Genomic DNA, 22,957 nt, shown 5'->3' with positions numbered 1-22,957 from the left:
GCCCTGACACTCTCCCCAGTGGACAGAAACTCTGTCCCCCAAAGAAAGAGGCATGGAAGCCAGAGGTCACATCACCAGGCAGCCTCTTCAAGATGTCTCACAGGGACCCTGGGGCCCAGGAAGGGGCACTTGTCTACCCAGACCAGGCAGGTGACAGGAGCCACTTTCTCAGGGCCATGCCTTTACTGGGAGCACAATCTGCATCAGGCAGCAGGAGAAGGCAGCTGGTTTGTGGCCCTCTTGCCCGTGAAAACTTCCGGGGACTTTTCCTGTGTCAGAAAGGGCACAGCGGGCAGGGGACATGGCCACGCTCAGGCCACTTCTCTCAGAGCAGACAGACAGACAGAAGCAGGCTCAGTCCAAGGTCCTTTATATACATGGTTTATTCCTCTCCAGCCCCGGTCACCCCTCTCCGCGTCCTCCCTCCCTCTCTTGGGGGGCTGGGTCTCCAAGAATAGGGAGGGGAAGAAGGGAGAAGCCCTGATAGGAAGTGGCTCCCCTGTAGCCCTCAGCCCCCCAGAGAGGGGAGAGAGAAAGAAGAAAGGTGACACAAAACGGGTTCAAATACTCAGAAAGCCACATGATGAAGGACAAGAAGAGCACACCCCAAAGAAGCAGGATGGAGGAACAGGGCCAGGCCACCCCACCCCGCCAGGCATCAGGCCCCAGGACCTGGTGGAGAGAGGGATGGGACTCGGGGAGAGAAGGATTGGAGTGGGGAAGCCCAAGGACGGTCCCACGCTGACCTTGGACTCCCAGGCGCAGGGCAAGCGAGGCCAGAAGGGCCTCGGCATGTGGTTATGCTCCGGCCAACCGAGGCCTACAGCTTGGTCAGGTCCAGCTTCAGCTTGTAGGGCGGGGGGCTGTCCTCACAGGTGTGCGATGGCGGAGGGTAGAGGGGCCAGTCTGGCTCCACCATGAAGCCCTTGTGCTGCTCCAGGGTCAGGGGCTGAGGCAAGAAGGGCTCCTGAGTGCCCCAGCTAGCCAGGGCCTGGTGCCAGGAGAGGATGGCCCAGTCGAGAACCAGGGAACAGTCCCTCTGCCACCCTCCTGCCCCTGGCCCCACCCACCTGGAACTTGAGGTGCTGGCCTGGTGCGGTCACCAGGGTGGAGCAACTCAGCCACAGCATCACCAGCACAGACAGGAAGAGGCAGCAGGCCAGGATCCAGCGAGGCAGCCCCGAGCGCCTGTCCCGCCCCGCAGGCACCGCTCAGAGGTGGCTGCAGGGCTCAGGAAGAAGCTCCCCTCTGCTCCCACCTCCAGCCCACCCCCAGGGTCCTGCCACCCACCGGGACATGCAACTGAGGAAATCGTTGTCCTGCGGCTCTTCAGACTCCACCTTGACCTTGCTGCTGGTCTTGACGCGTATCTTGGCCTTTCTCACCTTGTCCAGGGGGCCCACCGGGTCTGAGACAGAAGTTATTTCTCAGGGACCCCTAGGCCTCCACCAAGAGATCATGAGTGAAGAAGGGAGGCCAGGGCCTGGGGCAGTAGGGCATGGAGTTCTGGAATGGAGATCAGAACCCTGGAGATGGGCCATAGAATCGGAAGGATGGACCACGGAGGCCTGGAGATGAATCAAGGAATCCTTGGAAGTGGACCAAGGAACCTTGGGAAATGGACCAAGGAACCCTGGGGGATGAACCAAGGAACCCTGGAGATGGACCCTGGGGGGTGGACCATGGGACCCTGGGGGGTGGACCATGGAACCCTGGGAGATGGACCAAGGAACCTTGGGAGATGGACCATGGAACCCTGGGAGATGGACCAAGGAACCCTGAGGGATGGATGAAGGAACCTGGAGATACAAAGAACCATGGAGATGGACCCTGAGACCCTGGGAGAGGGACTATGAAACTCAGGAACTGAGGATGGGAATCCGGATCCTATAAGGCTCTCTTGCCAAGAGGAATCCTGTGACAGTGGGGACATCGGGGACAAAGCACTGGTGCAGTGGAGCCTTACCCACTTACCCACGTGCACCTCCAAAGCCTCAGGGTGAGATCCCCTCCAGGTCACCTCCACTCGCTGCAGACGGCTCCCCTGGAACCCAAGGCTCTCGACTACAGGCTGGGTCTGGGTCGAGAACAAGACAGCACAGAGAGGCTGCTTCAAGGGCACCGTGAGCCCTGCAGGCACCTCGCTGGGTCCCAGTTGGCTACAATGTCTCCTGCCAGGCTGATACCTAGTTCCATTAGGGGGAAGGTAGGGAGGACCCCACCCCACGGGCAGTGGGTTGATGCTACTCCCTGCTTTCTTGGACCCCTCCACCTGCTTAAGCACCATCCTTCAGTTCATGAAATAGCAAGGTGACTCAGGACAAGCCAACAGAATAACAAACTGGCTGGTATGGTCAAATGACCCCGCCAGGACCAATCATAATAAATCCCAGCTCAATAAAAAACCTAGAGAGGTTTAGTCTAGAGCCTCCAGCACCCTCCCTGTGGTCAGGAGGGAAAGGCATGCCTGGATATGAAGCCACTACAGAGGAAAGCTGAGTCAAAGGGTGGAGTAAAACACTGAGCTCCTGGATCCAACTGTGCCTGAAGCTTTTCTCACCTTAGACTTTGCATTCCATGAGCCAAGAGTCAGTACATCCCACTTTTCAACCTGACCTTTCACCCAGACCACCCACCTACCACTGGCCGCTTCTAGAGCTCTCACCTGGAACACCACCACCTTCCCGTTGTCAGTCTGCAGGTAGTATGTCCAAGTGGAGGAGACGAAACCCTGGGCCGAGTTGACGAGGTCATTGCAGAGGGTGGAAAATAAGTCCAGGAGGGACAGGGCCCCACCAGGAGTTTCCAGGACCTTTCTCTGGTGAAGGGAGACCCAAACATGGAAATGTCAACACAGAAGGGCATTAGCCCTTGGGAAGAGGGCTAGAGGAATTCTCTGTGTTCAGATGTGGCTGAGTGGTTTGGAGCAACAAAGACTCCATCTAATAAACATAGACTTTGCTCAGCATCTGGCTTGCAGTGTGCCCCAGGGGGAATGGATTGCCCTCTCTGACCCTTAAAATGGGGATGATTCTCTTCCCTCATGGGACGGCCACAAGAGTTCCATTAGGATGTCTGCCAAGCACCTGGCATAGCACAAACTTCTAAGGAAGAGTAGCCACTATTACTAAAAATCTCATCCCTGTTATTATTGTCATTAGTATTATTACTATTACTGTTTTGGTGCTGGGGATGGACCCCAGGGGCCTCACGCCTTCTAGGCAAGGGGCTCTGCCACTGAGCCACGCCCCCATTCCATAATTATTCAAATGTGGATGGTGTCAAGGAGTCCCGAATGGGTAGGGGACATTGCAGTTTTCTTTTCTGAACAGTAGAAATCTGGAGAGGGGAGAGCAATGTGGGTGAAGGGGGAGACTTTCTGGGGAGTTCTAGTCTGCGAGTCTCTGGCTGTGTCACATGACTTCTCGAGCCTCAGTTTCCCCAGATGGGGTGATGCATCGCCTTATTGATAGACTAGGACAGGTTTTTTTTGGGGGTGGTACTGGATTGAACTCAGGGGGCACTCGGCATCCCCAGTCCTATTTTGTATTTTATTTAGAGACAGGGTCTCACTGAGTTGCTTAGGTGCCTCACTTTTGCTGAGGCTGGCTTTGAACTCATGATCCTTCTGCCTCAGCCTCCCGAGGGGCACCTAGGACAGTTTTTATCGCCTTCAGTTGTGCATGTGTTTGGGAGCGCAGGCCTCCCTGAACCTCAGCTCTAAGCCCCTCCAGATGACAATGGGTACCTTTTTGTCACAGGAAAACTGCTTCAACCAGCACCAGGTAACTCTCGTAGCCTGGTGGCAGCCACAAGCCCTGGTGGCATCAATCTTGACTCTTGCACAGTCCTAACTGTGTGACCTGGGCAGTTGCTCCTTGGGCCACCAAATGAGGGTGACAGGTCTGGTGCTTCTAAGTGGCTTGAGGAATTTGGGACAGGCTACAGTAGGCCTGGAGCTATATAAATATTTGATGAACGGGGACTATTGTCTGCCACTTACTCCTAGGAAGGTGGGGGGGAGGAGAGGAGGAGGGGCGATAAGTTCCTTCACAGAGTTTACAACTGAGGTTGGACACATGACAGGGCTCAGTTGAGGTCACCTAGTAGGTCTAGAATGGAACCCGGATGTAGGTTCAGATGACCGGGTGTGCCCAGGAGCCAGACTGGGAGGGAGCCCACCTTCTGCTCCAGCTGAAGATCCTGCTCCGGCTCAGGGGACTGGCTCCAGCAGCCCTCGCGGCAGGCCCGCTGCTCCGTCTCCTTCACGTAGGCTTCCACACAGGCTGCAGGGGTGGGAGGCGTGACCTGAGCGGCCATTCCCAGGCCATCTCTCCCCACCCTGGCCCAGCTGGCCAGCCCTGCCGACCCTCACCTGCTTCGCATTCAGTCTGGGTGGCGTTGGGCTTGGAGCTCTTGGCCACGAATCGGCAGATGGAGAAGAGACGGCAGCCACGCTCACAAGCGCTGATGAGCATGGCCTTGTCATACGGGGACTCTGAGGGGCTCGGAAGCCCCGCCTGGGGGAGGGGTGACACCGGTTCAGGCCCGCGGGAGGGAGGGGGGGTAGGAGATGCAGGCATGGGGGTTGGGGGAGAAGAAGGTTTGGCCCCTCCCCCAATCCAGGGAGTTTGAGGTGAGGTTCGAGAAGGCTAAGGATTTGGGGGAACGGTCTCTTAGCTCTGAGGAAAGGAAGCGGGAGACGGGGGGCTAGAGGAGCACAATGGAAGATCTGGGGGAGCTGAGTGGGCCCCAGGGAGGAGGAGGATTGAGGAGTCTCAGGAAGGGCACTCAGAGATGGAAATTTTGTCACCCTTTGTATCAGGTTTGGGGGTCGATGATGAGTGGGGGCTGGTAAGTCAGAGGGGGAGGTAGGGGTAAGGATGTAGGAGTCAGTTGGGGAGGATCATCAGGCCTGACGACGGCAAGGACTGGCCTGTCAGCATCCCTTGCGCAGCATAGTGCGATGGGATCCCGGGAGGTGGCCTCAGTCCCATCCCTCCTACCACTCCCTACCCGGGCTAGGAAGGACCCCCACACACACATACACAGGCATACACGGCTCTCATCCGAGGGATCTGCATCCCCAAAGCCCCTACTGGAGGGACTCCTGTAGCCCCCTCCTCGCGTAGAAATACCCCTAAACCCGTCGGAGGGACCCTCAGCCTCTCCCCCACCGTTGGGACCCCTCCATTCTCGACTCCTCCCCTCCCGCTCTGGTCCCAGAGAACCGCTTCCCCAGCCCCTCCCCCATCGGAGAGATTCAGGGTCCCCTCAGTTTGGCGCCGCAAGCGGTTCACCTGCAAGGGCCGTGGGCCGGGGTCGCGCTCGCGACACCGCTGCTGGCAGTTCTGTGTGTCCCCGAGCTGTGGGGCGAAGGGGTCGCGAGCGGGCGGCGCGGAGGCGACGGGCGGCGATGCCAGCAGGAGTAGCACCAGCAGCGCCGGCATCAGCGCCACCGCAGCCATGGCAAGGGGATGCGCTGGGGGCGCGGGAGACTCGGGCTCCGGGGCGGGAGCCGAGGATGCAGCGGCGGCGGGGACCGGGGCGCTGACGTCACCCGAGCGAGGCAGCCTGGGAATGGGGGGTGGAGGATGCGGAGAACCCGAGCGGAGAGCGGCGCTGCGGCACCGTCGGGGGCGGGCGGGGTGGGGCAGGTGGATCTCGGCCACCAACGTCTGTGCCACCTTGGGGGTCCCACGAAGGGTGGCATCTCTGCCAGCCCTAGGGGACAAAAGAGAACAAATAGGGTGATGTGATGAGCCGGGGGTCAATTCTCCAGGGATGTCAAGGAGAGCCTCGCCTAGAAGGCGACATTTGAGCCGGCGGGACGTAGAAGGGCAATTCAGGCAGAGGGAAGAGCCAGGACGTTGGGGCGGGGAAGAGCTCATTGAAAGGAGGGAAGGTAGGAGGATCGCAGGGCTGAAGCCGAGCCAGAGAGGGGAATCGAAAGGTGAGAGCCGCAGGACCTGGTCGGCGAAAGCTGGCATCTTCTCCTTTGGCATGTTCTACGCCAGTTCAGAGGGGTGGTGCCTTGTGGGCAGCGCGCCTCCTCCAGGAAGCCCTTTTTGCCTCTCCACTAGCCCCTCCCACCACTAGCTTCGCCTCGGATGGCCCAGTCTTGATACAGACTTGGGGAAACCAGTCCCTGTCCCCCAGACTGGGAGCCCCTCGCCCTAGGACTCAGTGGGAAGGGACACAGAGATGTACACAGAACTGTTGCAATGTCTAATTCTCGTGGGAAAACTTGGGGGGGCAAACAGGGACAGTTCTGGCTTTCATAGCTGCCACACCCCATAGTGACAGATTGGATCTCCAAGAGAAGAATATCGGGTTAGGCGGTCCACTCAGCTTCCTCTCCTTTAGGCATGAAAGGGGGGCGCTGCCTCTAAACCTTGGTCCTCTGAGAAGTTGTCCCAGGTCTCGCTGGCGTGCCTGACGCAGGTGCTTGCAGAGGCCGCGCTGAGCGGAGGCCCGCAAGTCCCTATCGACGCTCCGCCCCCGCAGACGGGGCGGCTGCCTTGCAGGGTCGGCGGGTCAGAGGGCGCCGCAGGTTCCGGCTGGGAAGGAGGAGACTGGGGGGCGGGCTGGCGCGCCCCCTTCCCCGGCCGGCCGTCTCGCTTTCATCTCCGCGGCCCCAGCCGGCCCCCAAGTGGCTTAATCAGGCGCGGCTGTGCCTGGCGGACCCCGAACATCTGGATCCCGGCGCGGCCCCTCCCCCGCCCCGCCCCGCCCCTCCCAGGCTAGGCCGCCCCGACCCAGCGGTAAAGGCCTCCTGCCCTGCGTTTGCTGGAGAATCGAGCCCGGGAACCCGGCAGCTAACCCACCGTTGCGCCAGGCCCACGCCTCCGGAAGCTTCCTAGTGTACTATGACCAGTATTGTCCCCCATTTCACAGGTGGGAGACTTAGATTCCCAGACTCTTGGGCAGAGCCAGGATTCAAGTCCACACATGCCAGTTCAGAGTCCCAGTGTTTAACCCTTTCACAATCCCTGTCCTTCACTCATTTCAAATAAAACACTTCTCGCAACAGCCCTCTAAGATAGGTACTAGTGGCTTTGTCCTATTTCCAAACTAGGAAATTGGAACCCAGCGGGTGGCCCAGGTGACAAGTCAGAGAAGAGAGGCCGGCAGAGCCCTACGAAACCTCGTAGGGTGTGTGATGGGGGGGACTTTAGACATAAGAAGTGTTGTTTAAAGTGCAAAAGGAAGGAGGGACCCCTCGCACCCTTTTGCATAAGGGGAAACTGAGGCTGGAGGGATTAGACCTTTGGCCCAGGTTGTCCGCGGGCAAAGCAAGAGAGTTGGCCGCCCACTCCTCCGCCTTTCCGCGCCAGGAGGCCGCTGGAGGGGAGAGGAAGGGGACTTGACCCCGGCCCCCCAGGTGAGCCCCCGCGCCCCTCCTGCAGTTCCCGAGGGAGCCGGTCCAGGTGAGGGGCGGGCGGGCCGGCGGGCGGCCGGGGTCGGGTTTCAGGAAATCCGCCGACATTCCTTCGGGGCTTAAGAGGGAAAGTTGACTCGGCGCCGCCCCTCGCCCCCCCCCTCACTTCCTACCCCCCGGGGCGGCCCGGCGGGGGCGGCGGGCGGGGGGCACTGCGGCCGGCCCAGGCGTGAATCAGCGGCCCGCCAGGCCTCCGGGAAGCGGCAGCAGAGGTCAGGGCGGACGGCGGACAAGCGCCCTTTGTCCCTTTCCGCCCTCACCACGACCCTGTTGACCCCCACCCCCAAGCCGGGTCCAAGCTGGGAAGGAGGCAAGGCTCCGTGGCGCCGCGGTTTGCTGACGGCTGGAGGGGAAAGAGGGGTGCAGCCGCTCTCCGGCCAGCGGTGCCCCTCCAGTCTCTGGAGTTTCTTTGGGGTGCAGAGGGGCAGGGCACGTAGGCCTCCCCTGCCCTGAGGCACACCAGCCCAGCCCAGGACCCGGCACAGCTCTGGTATTCTCCAAGCCTCCCCTCTAGAGCCTGAAGTTCAGAGCACCTAACTCTGAGACCCAGGAATAGGGACTCCCCAAGCTCAGCCTCCAGGGTGGACATTACACACCCCGGGGCACACACAGGCCTGAAACGGACAACCAGACCCTTATCCCAGGACAACCAGCCTCCACTTCAAAGCAGCCTTGGGGTTGGGGTGGTAGCAGATTGGGAGAGGCAACTCTCTGCTATCTGCACTCCTACCTGCTTTGGGGTCCCACAGGACCCTGAAAGTGCCTTTTGCAACTGCCCTACCCTGGCGCCTCCTCAGTGCCCTGGCATCACCAGGTGCTGGGACTTGAAACACCCCCATCCTGACCCAGAAGTGACTTTTGGTTGGAGGACCTAGGAAGAGCCCTTCCCCCACCCCATTGAGGGACCCTCCCTTCATCTTCCCCTCAGTACATTCCCAGCCACCTTCAAGGACTTGGGTCAATATTTGCCAGAAGTTTCTTCATCCCTGGTTCCTTTTCCTGACCAAAAAAAAAAAAAAAAAAAAGTGGAAGAAGGGGTTAAGTTGCTGGGGTACCCAGGACAGGGAAGGGTGCGTCTTGGGGTCATAAGTCAAAGGTATGGGGTAAAGTTCACCCAAACATTACATTCCAGGATGGGGATGGACAGACTAGGGAAATAGTTCATACCTTTCTATGGGTAAGGACCAGAGAAGGACTTCTACTAGTGTGGATCACACAGCAAGTCAGGGGCCATTCTGGGACCTGAGGCAGCATGGCTTGCTGGAAAAGAGTTTTCTTGCTAGTTGGAACTCTCCTTGGTCCTTCATATTGCAAATATTTATTGAGCTCTTTATTGGCCCTTTCTGGGCTCAGCATGGGGTCCTAAGGACACTCAGGGTACTCAGGGTCTTAAGAAAATAAGTGGGGAAGGAAATCAGTTGTTTAAAGAACTGTGATATATAGACAATAAAAGTGACAGGGATGGAGAGTACCAGGGAAGGATGGGGGGGGGGCTCTCTGAGAACTTGGGACCTCACACAAGAGAAGGTGCTAATATAGGGGAAGATTTGGGGAACAGCATCTCAGTGCAAGCAAGAGCCCATGTACAAAGATCCTTCAATACTAAAGAGCCTGGCATGTTTGGGGGAAGGGGGCTGCAGCGGCTGGTGCAAGCGAAGGAGTGGGGGGGGAGAAAGGGGAGAGTTTGTTTTGCTTCTTTTAAAAATTCTGTATTCAGACAAATGCAGGAGGATTAGAGGGAGAAGCCCCAGAGGAGGCTGGGCCCATCCCAAAGGGGACCTGGAAGAGGATGAGGTAGGGAGAAGGGATCAGAATCTCAGAATGGGATGAGTTTTGGAATCAGAGCCAAGAGGATTTGCTGATGGATTGGACGTGTGGGAAGAGCGAAGGAGAGAGTTGTCACGCACGCTTCCAGGTCTCTGGCCTGAGCACCTGGGTGGAAGGGAGAGCTAGCTCATTCCCCCCATGACTGGGGGGAGGAGCAGAGATGGGGAAAAAATAAAGATGTTGCTCCAGAAGTCCCAAGTCCTCCCAGGAAGGGGTCAGACATCACTACCCCCACTGGGAACATGTGCAAGGCAGAGGCAATGGGGGAGGGGTGGTGGGTATCTTGGAAACACAGTCAAGAATCGCCCCTTCCACTTAACTCTCTGGGTCTGGCAGCGGCACTATGGCCCCATTTTCCAGAGGAGATAAATAGACCTGGGGGCCACCTCTGCTCTGGGGAATATGCCTTGGCTACCTAAAACCTAAGGGCTTTTAGGTTTTGGGGACTTCTGCTCCATTGCATTTTCCTCTGGCAATCTGTAGATTGGCCCCAGTTGTCCACTTCAGAAGAAGAAACTGAGGCAAAAGAGGCCTGGTTTGTTGCAGGAAACAACAGTATTCATTCTTGGTTACTCCCCCTACACCTCTTTCCCCCAAAGCCCCATCGAGAGTCCAGATGAGGGGGATGCCCTGCATCCCAAGTCCTCCTCCATTTATCTTTTTTGACACTCTGAAGTCTGAGCTGGGGATCCCAGGAGAGGGTGAGGGGCAGTCGTGAGCAGACAAGGTGGGGAAGCCTGAGCCCTCCTCAGACCGCGGCCCCGGCCTGTTGGGGACATGAAGGGAGGGTCCATACCTCTTCAAGAAACCCCTGGAAGGGAGAGTTACAGCCCTCTCCCTCTCCTGGCTGCAGCTGGGGGCGGGGCTGTGACCCACCCGTAGGGTTGGGACCACCCCGTAACTCTCTTTTCAGGCGTCCCCTTCGCGGTGGCCTTGGAGGCCAGTAACCTTTTTTCGTGGGCGCCCGGATCGGGTGGGGATGAAGAGGAGGGGGATAAGACGCCGGAGCCGGGAGGGGTCCCGAAACCCGAGCAGTGGCCAAAAATAATAACACGGAGAAGGATCTTAGCGCAAAAAAGGAAGATAAACTATGCGTCGCTCCAGGCAGCCGGCGATACCTGGAGTTGGCGGGCGGAGGCCGCCGGAGCGATTACTCACCGCGTGGCGCACCCCACCCGCGGGCCGCTGAGTGGATTTTTCCGTGGGGGGGATGTGAATGTGTCCCAGGAGAAGTCCTCCTTACGCTCTGCTCATGGGAATCCCTCCTATCCCGAGTGCGGGAGCCGGTTCCCGCTCCCACGGGGGCCCATGTTTCCCTGTCTGCCCAAGTAGTAGCCCCCTCCTGAGGCTCCGGGACGCCTCTCGAGCAACCCCAAAACCATTCCGCGCAAGTGGGACAGCTCAGCCAGCGTGAGGGCCGGGGACTCTGCCTTCCTGCTTTTGCTCCTTTCCTCCAGCCCAAGCCCTGGGCCGGCCGAGGAGGCTGCGCACCGAGGAACGAAGAGAGGCGGGATGAAGTGGGAGGGCCCAGACCGGTGGGACCCGCGCGCCGAAGGCGTGGGGCTGGGGACGACTTTCAAGCCCCTAGGGAGGAAGAGGGGCTGGAAGTTGGGGTAGGCGGGGCTCAGGGACCGCTCGGTGGGGGGGCGGGGCCAGAACTGGGGTGGGGGCCCAGAGGGAGGACTGGGGAAGGGGGTTAGCGAAGAACAGGGCATGGTTGGGGGCCGCAGGGGACATTGAAAGGGCACTGGGCCACAGGCAGGGTGCGGAAAGTGGACAGAGGTATGGAAACGGAATTCCGGGCGCTGGGTCCCAGACTGGGGGTGGGGAGCCTGGCGCTGGCGGGGTTGGAGAGGGAGGTCCCTGGCGGGTAAGGAATGGGTGGGGGGCTCTGGGCGGCGGGACCGGGCGCACACAGTTCGCTGCGGGGCGGAGGCCGGACGGGCGGGACGCGCGGTGCCCGCGGGCGGGCGGGCGGGTGGCGGGGAGGCCGGTGCGGGGCCCGTAGCCCCCCCGGGGCCGGGCCGGGCCGGGGGCGGGGCCGGGCGGGGCCAGCGGCGCATTAGCGCCTTGTCAATTCGGCTGCTCAGACTTGCTCCGGCCTCCGCGTCCGCGCCCAGCGACGTGCGGGCTGCCCGACCCGCGCCCTCCCGCGCCCGGTCCACTCCTCGCGCCCCGCGCCGCCGCCGCCGCAGCCACCGCCCGCCGCGCTCCCCAGGCAGCGCCGGCCCCATGCCCGCCGGCCGCCCGGGCCCCGCCGCCCAATCCGCGCGGCGGCCGCCGCCGCTGCTGCCCCTGCTGCTGCTCTGCGTCCTCGGGGCGCCGCAAGCTGGATCAGGAGCCCGTGAGTACCGGCGTCCTGCTCCCCACCTCGCGCCGAAGCCGAGAGCGGGCGCCCAGGGGGCAGCCGCGGGGGGAGGGGGCGCGGGCGCCACCTGGACGGCCCCGGGAACAAAGGAAGGCGCCCCCGGCGCCGCCCTCGGGGCGCCCTCACCTGCGGGGCGCACCGCTCCACAGTCCTCCGGCCCGAGGGTCCGGCCTCTGGTCCCGAGGCCTTCTTACCTGGGCCGCTAGGCCAAGGGCGTTTAGCCAGGCCCCCAGGGGCCGAGGAACCGCGGCCCTGGACCCTCTGCACACTGGAACGCATCGAGCGCACGCGTTTGCGTCCGCGGTCGCGGAGCCACGGGATCGCGGGGCACCGCTCCCCGGCGGGGGCGCACGCGGTTGGCGCACTGGGTGCGGGCCGAGAGTGGGCCCCCTCGGGAGGAGGGATGAGCCCCGCGGGGAAGGAGGGGCAGGAGGGGGCCCGCTCTGACCGCCTGGCGCGCGGCCCGGGGTCCCCAGGGACGTGCCTCTCTGCGGGCCGGCGCCGCCGCCCTCCCCCTACGGGACCCCGCACACTGGAGTCCTCGAAGTCTCTGTCACCGGCGGCTCTCAGAACTCTTCTCACTCGGGCTGCTCTGGGCTGAGAGCCTCCAGCGAGAGAAATCTTTGTGAGCGAGTGGGTGAGAGCTAGAGGGAGCGGGAGCCAGTGAGTCCGGGCACCGCCGGCCCATATTTTCGGGGGGGGGTCCACTGGGAACCCGCAATCTGAGAAACCCTCTTTCTATAGAGAGCTCCTGGCCTCAGGCATTCTCCGGCCCCCCTCACCCAATGCACACCCCCGCCAGGATAGGACTCCACATCCAGACCCTCTCTGGGACACACCCAGAGACACACAAAGACTCACACTGGCTTGTGTCCCGTCACCCTCGCCCTCAGACGCGCGCACACTGCATCCCAGATGCACATTCGCACACCATCGTGGCGCGCACACACATTCCATCCCTGACACACACACATTCGTGGTCATACATTCATTCCACAGGGGAGGCAACAGGGGCACACTCGGAAAGTCTTCCCCAGACGTTCACAATCATCCATGAGCCCCATCCAGGGGTACAGGCCAAGGACTGGACACATACTGCTCCCAATCTCCCATACTCTTTCTCGTGGTGTTCCTCCAAAAAGGGTAGGGTCCGGGCACCCCCTGGGGACACTCGCTGAAAGCTTAGCCTGCTCAAGGCACCTGGGCACGTGGGGGCCTACCCAGGGCCCTCTTGGGGTCCTAATGACTCTGCCAGGCCAAGGATAGAGCCTGTGAGTGCCACCAATAGCTTCAAGCTTTGTTTCCCAGCCCCTAGAGCAAGAGGCGAAGGTGGGGGGTGGGAGTGTTGTGTGTGTGTTTTTTCCTTTAAGGGGGAAGAAATTAAATAAAAGATTCTCACACCTCGGCAATATGTTTCTACTTATGGGGTGTCTTAGCACCTGATCAGCAGGCGGGTGGGTCATAAAGTGTCTGCAGGTACCAGCGGGACTGGAGATGGGGACCCCCGTGGGGACCCTGGGACAGAGGCCACCCTCCCGCTCGGCTTTCAGAGAATCTCACACTTTTCCCTTTTAAAACACATGGTGTTCCTTTTTAATAACGGCAGTGGCTCCAGATTGGGAAGGGGGAAGAGAAAAAAACTTGTAAATGCCCCAGCTCAGCAGGAAAGTAGGGGAGGGGGGCTGTCCAAAAGCCCAAGCTAGGGATCTGCTTTAGGGGTTCCTCTAGGAGGTCCCCCAAACCAGGCCAAGCCCCTCTGCCAGGCTCAGGGGCTGATCCCAGCGGCTCCTCTGCCTGGCCTGGAGTGTGCATGTCCCAGTCCCAGACCGCCTTGGCCCATTGTTTGCTGAGGCCTGGAGAGTGCCAATCCCGCCTGGACCCCCAGCTGGAAGGGCTGTAATCCTGTGGTCCTGCGGTGCTAAGGGCGCCAGGTCCTCTTGACACCGTGAGTGTGCACCAGCAGGTAGAATGCATTCCTCCCCATTATATGGAGGAGAAGACTGAGAACCGAGCGGCAAGCCAGGTGTGCAGGTACTCAGGGGCTGGGAGGGGCAGCATCCCCCTGACCTTTCCTGCTGGGGTGGAGGGGGTGGGGAGCTGGCCCGTCCCTCCGGCCAGCCTAGCCTTGTTTCCCCCCCTCCATCCCTCCCTCAGCCCTGGGAGGGCAGCTGCAGCTGCTGGCAAACGGGCCACGCCAGGCCAGGCCAGGCGGGTGTGGCAGAGGGGCAGTGCCCCCCAGCCAAGACCCCCCAGAGAGCCCCTTTCTGGCCAGACCAGGACTGCGGGTGGGGGAGCAGGAGGGCGGGACCCACCGGGGAGGGCTAAGAGTGGGCCTGGGGTCCGGGCAGGCCCGGCCGCGCCTCCCACCCTGCTGGGGGGGCCCAGGCAGGAAGCGGTGGGTGGGCCGGGGCAGAGACGCTGGCACGCCCGAGTTCATGCCGAAGGAATTCCGAATTAGCGGGCGGCTGGCTGCCTGGGACCTCCGGGGCGGCCCCCTGGCCCCCCGCCCCCTGGCCGCCCCCGCCTCCCCGGCTCTGGCCTGCTCCGCCGGCTCCTTCGCACGGACGCCGAGACCTCCGGCGAGCCCTGGGCCAAGCCCCAAACGCAACTGCGATCCCAGGCTCCAGCAAGACAGGGCCCTCGAGCCAAGTTTGCCCCGGAAAATTGTCAGGGCCAGGCCAGAGAACCGTGTTCGTCCCACCTCGCCCATCTGGGGCGGTGAGGCTGAGGGAGAGGGCCGGCAGATACTGGCATTCAAGGGGCCTCCCTAGGGGCCTGGATCGCCCTGTCCTTGGCGGCCATCTCTGAGAAGCTGGACTGCCCCTGTGCCCCTTCAAGCCCTCCTCACAGCCCCCTGGGGAGTCCTTTTAAAATGTAAATGGAACCCCAAGGCTCCCTGCTTCCAATCCTGGAATAACTTCCTTCCTTCCCTCAGGTCGGTATCCCTGCTCACATGCCAAACCTCATTTCCCACACCCCTGCCCCAGGGCCTTTGCACTCACCTGTAGAGCACTGTCTCCTAGAAGTTTTCACATCTACCTCCCTTCCTTTATTCTGGTCTCAGCTCAAATGTCTCCTCCCCAGACAGGACTCCTGGCCTATCCAAGCTGCCCTCTCTGACTTGACTCCCTATGGGCCCTGCTTAACTTGTCCCTTTTTCTTTCTCTTAGATATTTCTTGATCCTCCTCCTTTTCCTCTTCCTCTTTCTCCTCGTCCTCCTGTTCTTTTTTTTCCCCTGCTGCTTTCTTGAATGTAAGGCCCACAAGGGCAGGAATTTTGTGTTTTAGTCCCCAGGGTGTCTCCAGCTCCTAGACCACTGGAGGTTCTCTGTAAATGGATGAATCAGTGAGTTGGACGGGCCCTCATAGCTGCTAAGAAGCCCTTTCTCAGAGTCTCAGAGAAGTAAAGCCACTAAGTCAGAGGTCCTCAGGAGCTAGGAGCATTCAAGCCCAGCTCAGCCTGGCACAGGGATGTCCTGGCACAACGCCCTGGGGTTGATACCAGGATGAACTTCCACAAGGAGAAACTGAGACTCAGAGAGGCGTCAGGGGCTTGGCCTGCCCATCCCCCCCTCCCTTCTCTGAGCTGTGGTTTCCCATTGGCTAATAGGTTCCTTTTAGGTTCTGATCACCAGGAAGGGAAACTGCTGGCTGCCCTCGTGGCTGATAGGAAAAGAGGCACCCCTGCCCAGCCCCCAACTCTCACAACCCAGCTGAGGGCCTCCCTTCCCACCTGACCTTCACAATGACCCAGACCTTTCTCCCTTCTCCTTTGCAGATTAGGGAAACTGAGGCGAGGGAAAGAGCAACAGTGTAAAGTCCCTTTGGATGGGAGTCGGGGGCCTAGAGCTTGCCACCGCCACCTTCATCTCCAGTGACTGCAGAGCAGGGCTTTGGAGACCGACAAATCTGGGTTTAACTAGTATATCCCTCCAACAGTTGGTGAACTAGGGCAAGAGAACTCTTGCCCTTTCAGAGCCTCTGCTTAAGATGAGCAGGATTTGATGAGAAAATGCGCATGTGTTATGCAGAAGTGGAGGGCACTTTGCTACTGAGCTACCCCCTCCCAGTCCTTTTAATTTTATATATTTGTTTTAGTTGCAGATGGACACAATACCTATATTTTATTTATTTATTTTTATGTGGTGCTGAGGATCCAACCCAGAGCCTCACACGTGCCAGGCAAGGGCTCTACCACTGAGCTACAGCCCCAGCCCCTCCTTTTTATTTTTTATTTTGAGATAGGGTTTTGCTAAGTTGCTGAGGCTGGCCTCAAACTTGTGATCCTCCTGCCTCGGTCTCCCAAGTCAGCTGGGATTACAAACCCACCCAGTATTTAAAATTCAACAGTGCTCAATAAATGGTGCCCTTAATGGTTCATCTAGTAGGAACAGGGCTCTCTTTTTAAAAACTGCCTTCCCTTCACAGAAATACCTACTATGTGTGAGACTCTGGGAGGTCAAAGAAAGAACTCACAAATTTCGTTTCTAGTTGCAAAAGAGGGGGGGGGGAGGGAAAGAAGAAGAGCAGAAGGAGAAGAAGAAAACAGGAAAAAGAAAGTTTATCAGACTATGTGCAAAGCAAGAATCACTTGGATCTGTGGGGCTTTTATGTCTGACTTGCTTTTTTGGTACTGGGGATTGAACTCAGAGACGCTTTACTATTAAATCATATCCCTAACCCCTTTTATGTTTGATTTTGAGTAAGCATCTCACTAAGTTACTTAGGGCCTCGGTGATTTGCTGCGACTGGCCTCAAATTTTAGATCCTCCTGCCTCAGCCTCCAGAGTTGCTGGCATTACAGCCTTGCGCCACTGTGCCCAGCTCTGTCTGACTTTTTTCACTGCTCAGAGAGTCTTGAGCAAGTCAATGATGATGTGACTTGCAAGGACCTGAGTTGTGGAGTCAGACAGATGTGGGTTGATCTTGGCTTTGCCATCAACCTTGGACTGGGCACTTGACCTAATCACTCCTCAGTTTCCTTATCTATAAAATGTGTGAGTGTGGGTATGGGGGTGAACAACGTCTCAGGACTCCCACGGGCCCTGGAAGTCCTGGCCTGGAGGAGGATTCGTGTCGGCTTTTCCCCACGGCTGACAAACACTCCTCTTTGATCCCAGACACCGCAGTGATCAGCCCTCAGGACCCCACGCTCCTCATCGGCTCCTCCCTGCAAGCCACGTGCTCGCTGCACGGGGATCCTCCTGGGACCACGGCCGAGGGTCTCTACTGGACCCTCAACGGGCGTCGCCTGCCCCCTGAGCTCTCCCGGGTGCTTAATGCCTCCACCCTGGCCCTTGTTCTGGCCAACCTCAACGGGTCCAGACAGCAGTCTGGGGACAACCTTGTGTGCCACGCCCGCGACGGCAGCATCCTAGCTGGCTCCTGCCTCTATGTTGGCTGTAAGTGGGTCCCCAGGACACCCAGGGGCAGATCTAGGAGTACCATCCCCCTCTGGAGAAGGGAAGCACCAATCCTGGGTCCTCTGGCTTGGGGCTGGGAAGTGGGTGGGTTCAGAAGCGCCTGTCTCAGGTGGGAGGAGAACGTGGAGGCCCCACCCCTCATTCTCCAGGTCCTATGGGGCTGGGGGTGCAGCAGTGGTAGAGAATATGCAAGGCAAATGCAAGGTCCTGGGTTCCATCTCTAGAATGAGAGAGGGAGGGAGGGAGGGAGGGCCCATGCGCGTGGTCATCCTCACCTCTCTGGCAGCAGGGCTGAGATTGCCTTCCTTGTCCTTTTTCCACTTCAGGGTAGGGGCCCAGCAAGCCATCAGGACCCTGCCACCTGCACAGCTAGCTCAGACCCTCAGCCTTCTGCACCCTTCCTTTTCCCCAGTGCCCCCAGAGAAGCCCTTCAATATCAGCTGCTGGTCCAAGAACATGAAGGACCTCACGTGCCGCTGGACTCCAGGGGCCCACGGGGAAACTTTCCTTCACACCAACTACTCCCTCAAGTACAAGCTGAGGTTGGTGATGGCCCACCGGGGGCCTGTGCCCGACTGGCTGTGTGACTCTGGAACAATGCTTGCCTTCTCTGAGCCCCTATGTCCCTATCTATACCCTGGGGCTCCCCTGGTGAGGTCTGGGGACCAGAAGGGGCCCTCATGTGTCCTGGCTCCCCTCCTGCCCCTGCAGGTGGTACGGGCAGGACAACACGTGTGAGGAGTACCACACAGTGGGCCCTCACTCCTGCCACATCCCCAAGGACCTGGCTCTCTTTACACCCTATGAGATCTGGGTGGAGGCCACCAATCGCCTGGGCTCAGCGCGCTCTGATGTGCTCACGCTGGACATCCTGGACGTGGGTGAGCCCCCAGGCATGCCACAGCTGTGGCCTCTGTCCCCACTCCTGAGGTCCCGCCTGAACCCCCCCCCCCCAGCTGTGGTTCCAACTCTAGATCTCTCCCTGCTGGCTGGGGGCGCAGCGGGGCATCCACTCCTTATTTCAAAGTCTGCTCATTCAGCCAGGATGTCCCTGCTCTGCAGAGAACACCTGGCTTGGTCGCCCCCACCCTCGGCAGCCCAGGTGTGCAGGAGAGGGCCCTGGGGAGCGGGGAGGGGGCGCCCAGGTCTGGAGGCGCCCCAGGAAGCCAAGGCCTGGAGCTGGGGGGCGCGGGTGGGAGGCAGGAAGTGGATGATCTGCGAGCAGAATTGGGCCTAATCTAATTAGGGTGTTTCTCAGCCCCAAGCAGGCCTGGGCTTTAACCCTTTCTGTCCCTCACCCAGGCCTCAGTGGGAGACACCAGCCTGGCCTACTGCCCACGGGGCCTGCAGAATAGGCCTGGGCACCCCCTGGCTGGTGGCCCCACCCCCAAGCCTATTTCCCCTTCTTCACACCCTAAACTCCAGTGAGCAAGTTCTACCTCAGTTTTCCCTGTGCACCCAGCAAGCTTCAAATGGGAAGGAACTGGAGGTGGGTGGAGGAGGGTCCCAGGGGTCTGTCTGGGCATCAGCCCCCTGGGTCTGAAAACGATAATATCATTAGCCAGGCAGTGTCTAAATTTTTTCCCCTGAGGTGTGCTGGGAATGGAACCTGGAGCTTCCACACATGCTAGGCAAACTCTCTAGCACCAAGCTACACCTCCAGCCCCAAAGAGTCTGCTGTTATCTAGCCCTTTAAGGACAGGATTATGTTTTTTCCCCCCCATCAGATACTAATGATGATAACAAACTGGGCTTCGAGGTGCATGCCTGTCATCCCAGCTACTTGGGAGGCTGAGGTGGGAGGATTGCAAGTTTGAAGCCAGCCTCAGCAATTTAGCAAGGCCCTAAGCAACTTAGTGAGACCCTGTCTCAAAATAAAAACAAAAAGGGCTGGGGATGGGGCTCAGTGGTTAAGTATTTCTGGGTTCAACTCCCAGTGCCAAAAAAAAAGTGATAACAGTTGACATTAATTGAGCCTTCCTAGGTGCTGAGTGTTTCTGGAATATTATATCATGTAATCCATCCATCCTGGCAGTGGGAGAAAGAGGGGGGCCTGAGGCAGGTGCCACCTAAGCCATGTGTCCTGGACTACACTCCTGGGGGATTGGACCCCAGACATGCCCAGGCTCTCATGGGACCAACCAAGAAGACTAGACCCTGCTCCTTCCCGCAGTGACCACGGACCCTCCACCCGACGTGCATGTGAGCCGAGTTGGGGGGCTGGAGGACCAGCTGAGCGTGCGCTGGGTCTCACCGCCAGCTCTCAAGGATTTTCTCTTCCAAGCCAAGTACCAGATCCGCTACCGCGTGGAGGACAGCGTGGACTGGAAGGTGCCCGTCCCTTCCCCAGCCCTGCCCCTGGGCCCCAGGCCCTCCCTCTGACCTGACCCTCACTGTCCAGGTGGTAGATGACGTGAGCAATCAGACCTCGTGCCGCCTGGCGGGGCTGAAGCCAGGTACCGTGTACTTCGTGCAAGTGCGCTGCAACCCCTTTGGCATCTATGGCTCCAAGAAGGCGGGGATATGGAGTGAATGGAGCCACCCCACAGCTGCCTCCACGCCCCGCAGCGGTGAGCACCCTCCCAGGGCCGGGTGCTCCTTGGGCTGCTCCAAACCACCCAGAATCTGGGTCTCTATTTCCTCATTTTCTCCAAGATAGCAGAGGTCTCCAACTGTTGGCCCTCAGGGCCCAAGGTGGCCCCTGAACCTATTTGGTCTGGCATTTGGGGGCGGGGGAGTTTGACCCACCTGGAAGTTTGACCCAACAGGAAGTTTTTACACAAATATCCTAGATTGCCTAAAAAAAGAAATTCTGTAGAAAATGCAACCCAGCCTGTATTGCTGAGTGGCCCCCACAGCAGTGGTCAAACTGCTGAGTGGCCCCCAAAGCAGTGGTCACCCCTTCACGGCCCCTCAGCATTTGCCCCATCTTCAGTCCTGAGAGCAAGTGAGTTTGAGATCCCTGCTTGTGAGGCCAATGACCTCAGTGTCCCCTTCTAATCAATAAGTGAGGAGGGTATTAGAGAGATTAGGGTCTGACATCCAGTGTTATCGGGAGTTTCTCTGAGCCTGTATTCTCTCCTTTCGAAATGGATAAAAATCAGTTACTTGGAATGTCTGGCCTCAGCATTCCTATCTGCAAAATGGGGTTGAGAGCCACACCTGCCTCAAGCTGTTGCAAAATTTAGGTGACATAAGTCATGACAAGTGCCCACATGGTGGTAGTTGCCACCTTAGTATTTGCTGCCAGTAGGTAAGGAAGCTCCCATCCCCCACACTCCCTCCTGATTGCACCCCGAGGGAGGCCCCCTTTATTCAGGTGAGGGCACTGAGGCCCTAAAAGAGCACATAGAGATCTAGACCCAGTTCCAGGCCCACATTGGTGGGATGGTGGGGAAACTGAGGTCCAGAGACAGAGACGTCCCGACTCAGGGAGGGGCAGAACCACGCTCCAGCTAGCTCCCCAGCCCCCAGCCCGGGGCCCCTCCAGGTTCTGGGATGGGAGGGAGCAAGCACAGCTGGGAGGGGCTGAGCCTTGGCCCCTGCTCGTGCCCAGCACCTGCGATTCTTGCACGGGAGCCAGCAGGCGGCTGAGTCCGCCGGGGAGGCTGGGGAGGCCGGGGGAGGCCAGCAGGGGCGGCCTGGGCCGGGGCCGTGCCAGGGCCTGTCAGCGGGTCCCCGGCTTTATTTATGACGTGAGGCCGATGTCCTTATCCGCCGGCCTGCTTGGGGCTGGCTGCGGCCGGCGGCTGGACCCACAGGAGCGCCTCCCACCTGGCCTTCTGGGCCCACTCCCTGCCGCACTAGCTCATGCTCCCAGGCTCATCCTGGGGACTGTCCCCTTGGGATCCTCTTGCATTCTGCCCCCCTCCATCTTTTTGTCGCTGTTGCCCTGTGTCTTTTCTTTTTCTCCTTCTCTTCCTTTTTTCCCCCTTTAATTTTTGCTGTGCCTTGAGAATTCTTTCCTGGGCAGTGTCCCTCGAGTCTGTCCCCATCCTGTCCTTTCTTCCATCACTCCGCCCTCCAAATGTCGCCCTCCCTGGATCTCGCCTCTGTCCCCGTCTCGCACTCTTTCTGCCTCTCCACCCCCCTGTCTCCTCGGCTTCTCGCCCTTTCTTTCCCGCCGCCTGCTCGGCACCTCCTCGGCCCCCTCTCCTCCCCCCTCCTTCCCTTTACACCTGGCTCTGGCCACAGGAATCGGGTCCCTGGAGGAGACGTGGAGGCGGACTCCCTTCCTTGCCCCCTGCCTCCCCAGGGGTGCAGCTGGGCTGCTGTGCAGGGCGGCGGGGAGGACGCGGTCCGGGGAGCGGAGGGTTTCGAGGGGCACGCGGTCCCGCGCGCCGGGCCCTCCCTCTCCGGTCCGCGCACGCCCCCTGCCGGCCACGCCACGACCCTGATGCTCCGCTCCCATTAGAGCGCCCGGGCCCCGGCGGCGGCGCGTGCGAGCCGCGGGGTGGCGAGCCGAGCTCGGGGCCGGTGCGGCGCGAGCTCAAGCAGTTCCTGGGTTGGCTCAAGAAGCACGCGTACTGCTCGAACCTTAGCTTCCGCCTCTACGACCAGTGGCGAGCCTGGATGCAGAAGTCGCACAAGACCCGCAACCAGGTAGGAAGGAGGGACCTGCGGGCACGGAGGTGGGCGGGAGGAGGGCGGAGGGTGGAGGTTGGGAGCTGCGAGGACCGGCCGGAGAGGAAGGCCGAAGGAGAGGGAGCGGGCTGGGGGCCAGGTCTGCAGCACCCGCCACGACACTGCTGTCTTCTTTCCAAGCACAGGACGAGGGGATCCTGCCCTCGGGCAGACGGGGCGCGGCGAGAGGTAAGGTGGGCCCGGGTGGGTGGGAGTATTTGGGGTGACTGTGAGCCTTGCCCAGCACACTCAACCTGAGTCGCCCAAATGGAATCCTTCCTCCTCCTCTTACTCATCTGCATTTACTTAGCACTTACTGTGTGCCTGGCGGGTAATGTTGCAGGTGGAATCTCATCCTCAGGAATGAACATACTCACCCTAGTTAATACGAATGAGCTTCTACTGCATGCCGGGCTCTGCCAAGGGTTTTACTGGCAGGATAGCCCAGAGGATGATCAGTTCCACTTCTCTGATGGGGAAACAGGAACAGAGAGGTGCAATATCCTGCCCAAGGACACACAGCTAGTGGGAGGGGACAGGACCTGAAGGCTGATCCTGCCCAGGCTGCCTGTCTCACCTGGCTTCCCTTTTGCCTGCAGGTCCTGCCAGATAAACTCTAGGGATGGGGCTACCTTCCTGGCCAAGTGGAGACCCAGAGACTGAACTCAAACTGGGGCCACCTTTGTACTCTCACCTTAGGGCACCTGAGCACCATCAGCAGGAGCTGGGGCAGATGCTCTGAGCTCGGACAGCTCTGGCCCCCATGTCAGGCCACCCTTGGGTGCACCTCCGGTGTTATGTTGGGACATGAGCTGGTTGAGCTACCCAGAACCCCTACAGGGCTGGGAGTAAAGAGAAGTCATTACTTTTGTCCCCCAGTAACCCTCCAAAAGAATATTTTAAAATAAATGAGCTATTTAGGTGCTCTGATTGTGAAGGTGAGTTTGAAGCCTGGGAGTGGGGGCTGTGGGTTTTGGGGAGATCTGTGAGGCATCCTAATGACCCTACGGTCACTGGAAGCCTCCCCTACTAGAGGCCCCACCTCCCAGAATTTCAGACACTTTCTCTAGGATCCACAATCTCTAGTTCTGAACTCCTCAAGGGTGTGATTCAAAACACCAGTTTCAAGTGGGGTGTGGGGACTATAGTCCCAGTTACTCAGGAGGCTGAGGCAGACCAGCAAGACCACATCTCAAAAAACAAAACACCAGTTCTGGGGCAGGGTGAGAGTTTTCCCCCAGCCCTCTCTGGCCTGGGGAACCCCTTCCCCAGACA

The 22,957-nt window shown here is 59.5% G+C and overlaps 2 protein-coding genes across 6 annotated transcripts; one reads left to right on the top strand and one right to left on the bottom strand.

Moving 5' to 3' along the window:
- Positions 1–365: 365 nt before the first annotated feature.
- TMEM59L (transmembrane protein 59 like) lies at positions 366–12,827 on the bottom strand. Of its 3 annotated transcripts, XM_081288555.1 has the most exons (11): positions 10,427–10,743; positions 8,609–8,701; positions 8,385–8,440; positions 5,301–5,724; positions 4,376–4,520; positions 4,183–4,286; positions 2,666–2,818; positions 1,975–2,077; positions 1,291–1,408; positions 1,071–1,188; positions 366–949 (listed from the first exon to the last, which is right to left on the bottom strand). In XM_081288555.1, the coding sequence occupies exons 4-11, from the start codon at positions 5,466–5,468 to the stop codon at positions 821–823; spliced, it is 1,038 nt and encodes a 345-aa protein (XP_081144681.1). In that variant the 5' UTR covers positions 5,469–5,724; positions 8,385–8,440; positions 8,609–8,701; positions 10,427–10,743; the 3' UTR covers positions 366–820. The 3 variants fall into 3 exon arrangements, with proteins under 3 accessions (XP_081144681.1, XP_081144682.1, XP_081144680.1); XM_081288556.1 differs by lacking the exons at positions 8,385–8,440; positions 8,609–8,701; positions 10,427–10,743 and adding an exon at positions 11,831–12,827; XM_081288554.1 differs by lacking the exons at positions 8,385–8,440; positions 8,609–8,701.
- CRLF1 (cytokine receptor like factor 1) lies at positions 11,030–22,607 on the top strand (the record flags this gene model as incomplete). Of its 3 annotated transcripts, XM_081288552.1 has the most annotated exons (10): positions 11,030–11,050; positions 11,359–11,612; positions 16,757–17,038; positions 17,472–17,601; positions 17,771–17,940; positions 19,233–19,390; positions 19,461–19,629; positions 21,474–21,661; positions 21,824–21,871; positions 22,282–22,607. In XM_081288552.1, the coding sequence occupies 9 exons, from the start codon at positions 11,501–11,503 to the stop codon at positions 22,300–22,302; spliced, it is 1,278 nt and encodes a 425-aa protein (XP_081144678.1). In that variant the 3' UTR covers positions 22,303–22,607. The 3 variants fall into 3 exon arrangements, with proteins under 3 accessions (XP_081144678.1, XP_081144679.1, XP_081144677.1); XM_081288553.1 differs by lacking the exon at positions 11,030–11,050 and having other exon boundaries at positions 11,195–11,612; positions 21,829–21,871; XM_081288551.1 differs by lacking the exons at positions 11,030–11,050; positions 11,359–11,612 and having other exon boundaries at positions 16,630–17,038.
- Positions 22,608–22,957: the final 350 nt, after the last annotated feature.

The sequence above is a fragment of the Spermophilus citellus genome, assembly GCF_964194105.1.
Source record: "Spermophilus citellus genome assembly, chromosome: 3".
NCBI classification, from domain to species: domain Eukaryota; kingdom Metazoa; phylum Chordata; class Mammalia; order Rodentia; family Sciuridae; genus Spermophilus; species Spermophilus citellus.
Note: the sequence above shows the minus strand (reverse complement) of the source record. Positions and strands in the feature narration are given on the sequence as shown.

Excerpts from the sequence above, each read along its gene's own strand:
- TMEM59L (XM_081288556.1), bottom strand. The coding sequence starts at position 5,468 with ATGGCTGCGGTGGCGCTGATGCCGGCGCTGCTGGTGCTACTCCTGCTG. Across the intron at positions 4,521-5,300 it reads CCGGCCCACGGCCCTTGCAG|GCGGGGCTTCCGAGCCCCTC; the intron begins GTGAACCGCTTG and ends CCCCTCCCCCAG. Across the intron at positions 2,078-2,665 it reads GGAAGGTGGTGGTGTTCCAG|ACCCAGCCTGTAGTCGAGAG; the intron begins GTGAGAGCTCTA and ends TTCTCGACCCAG.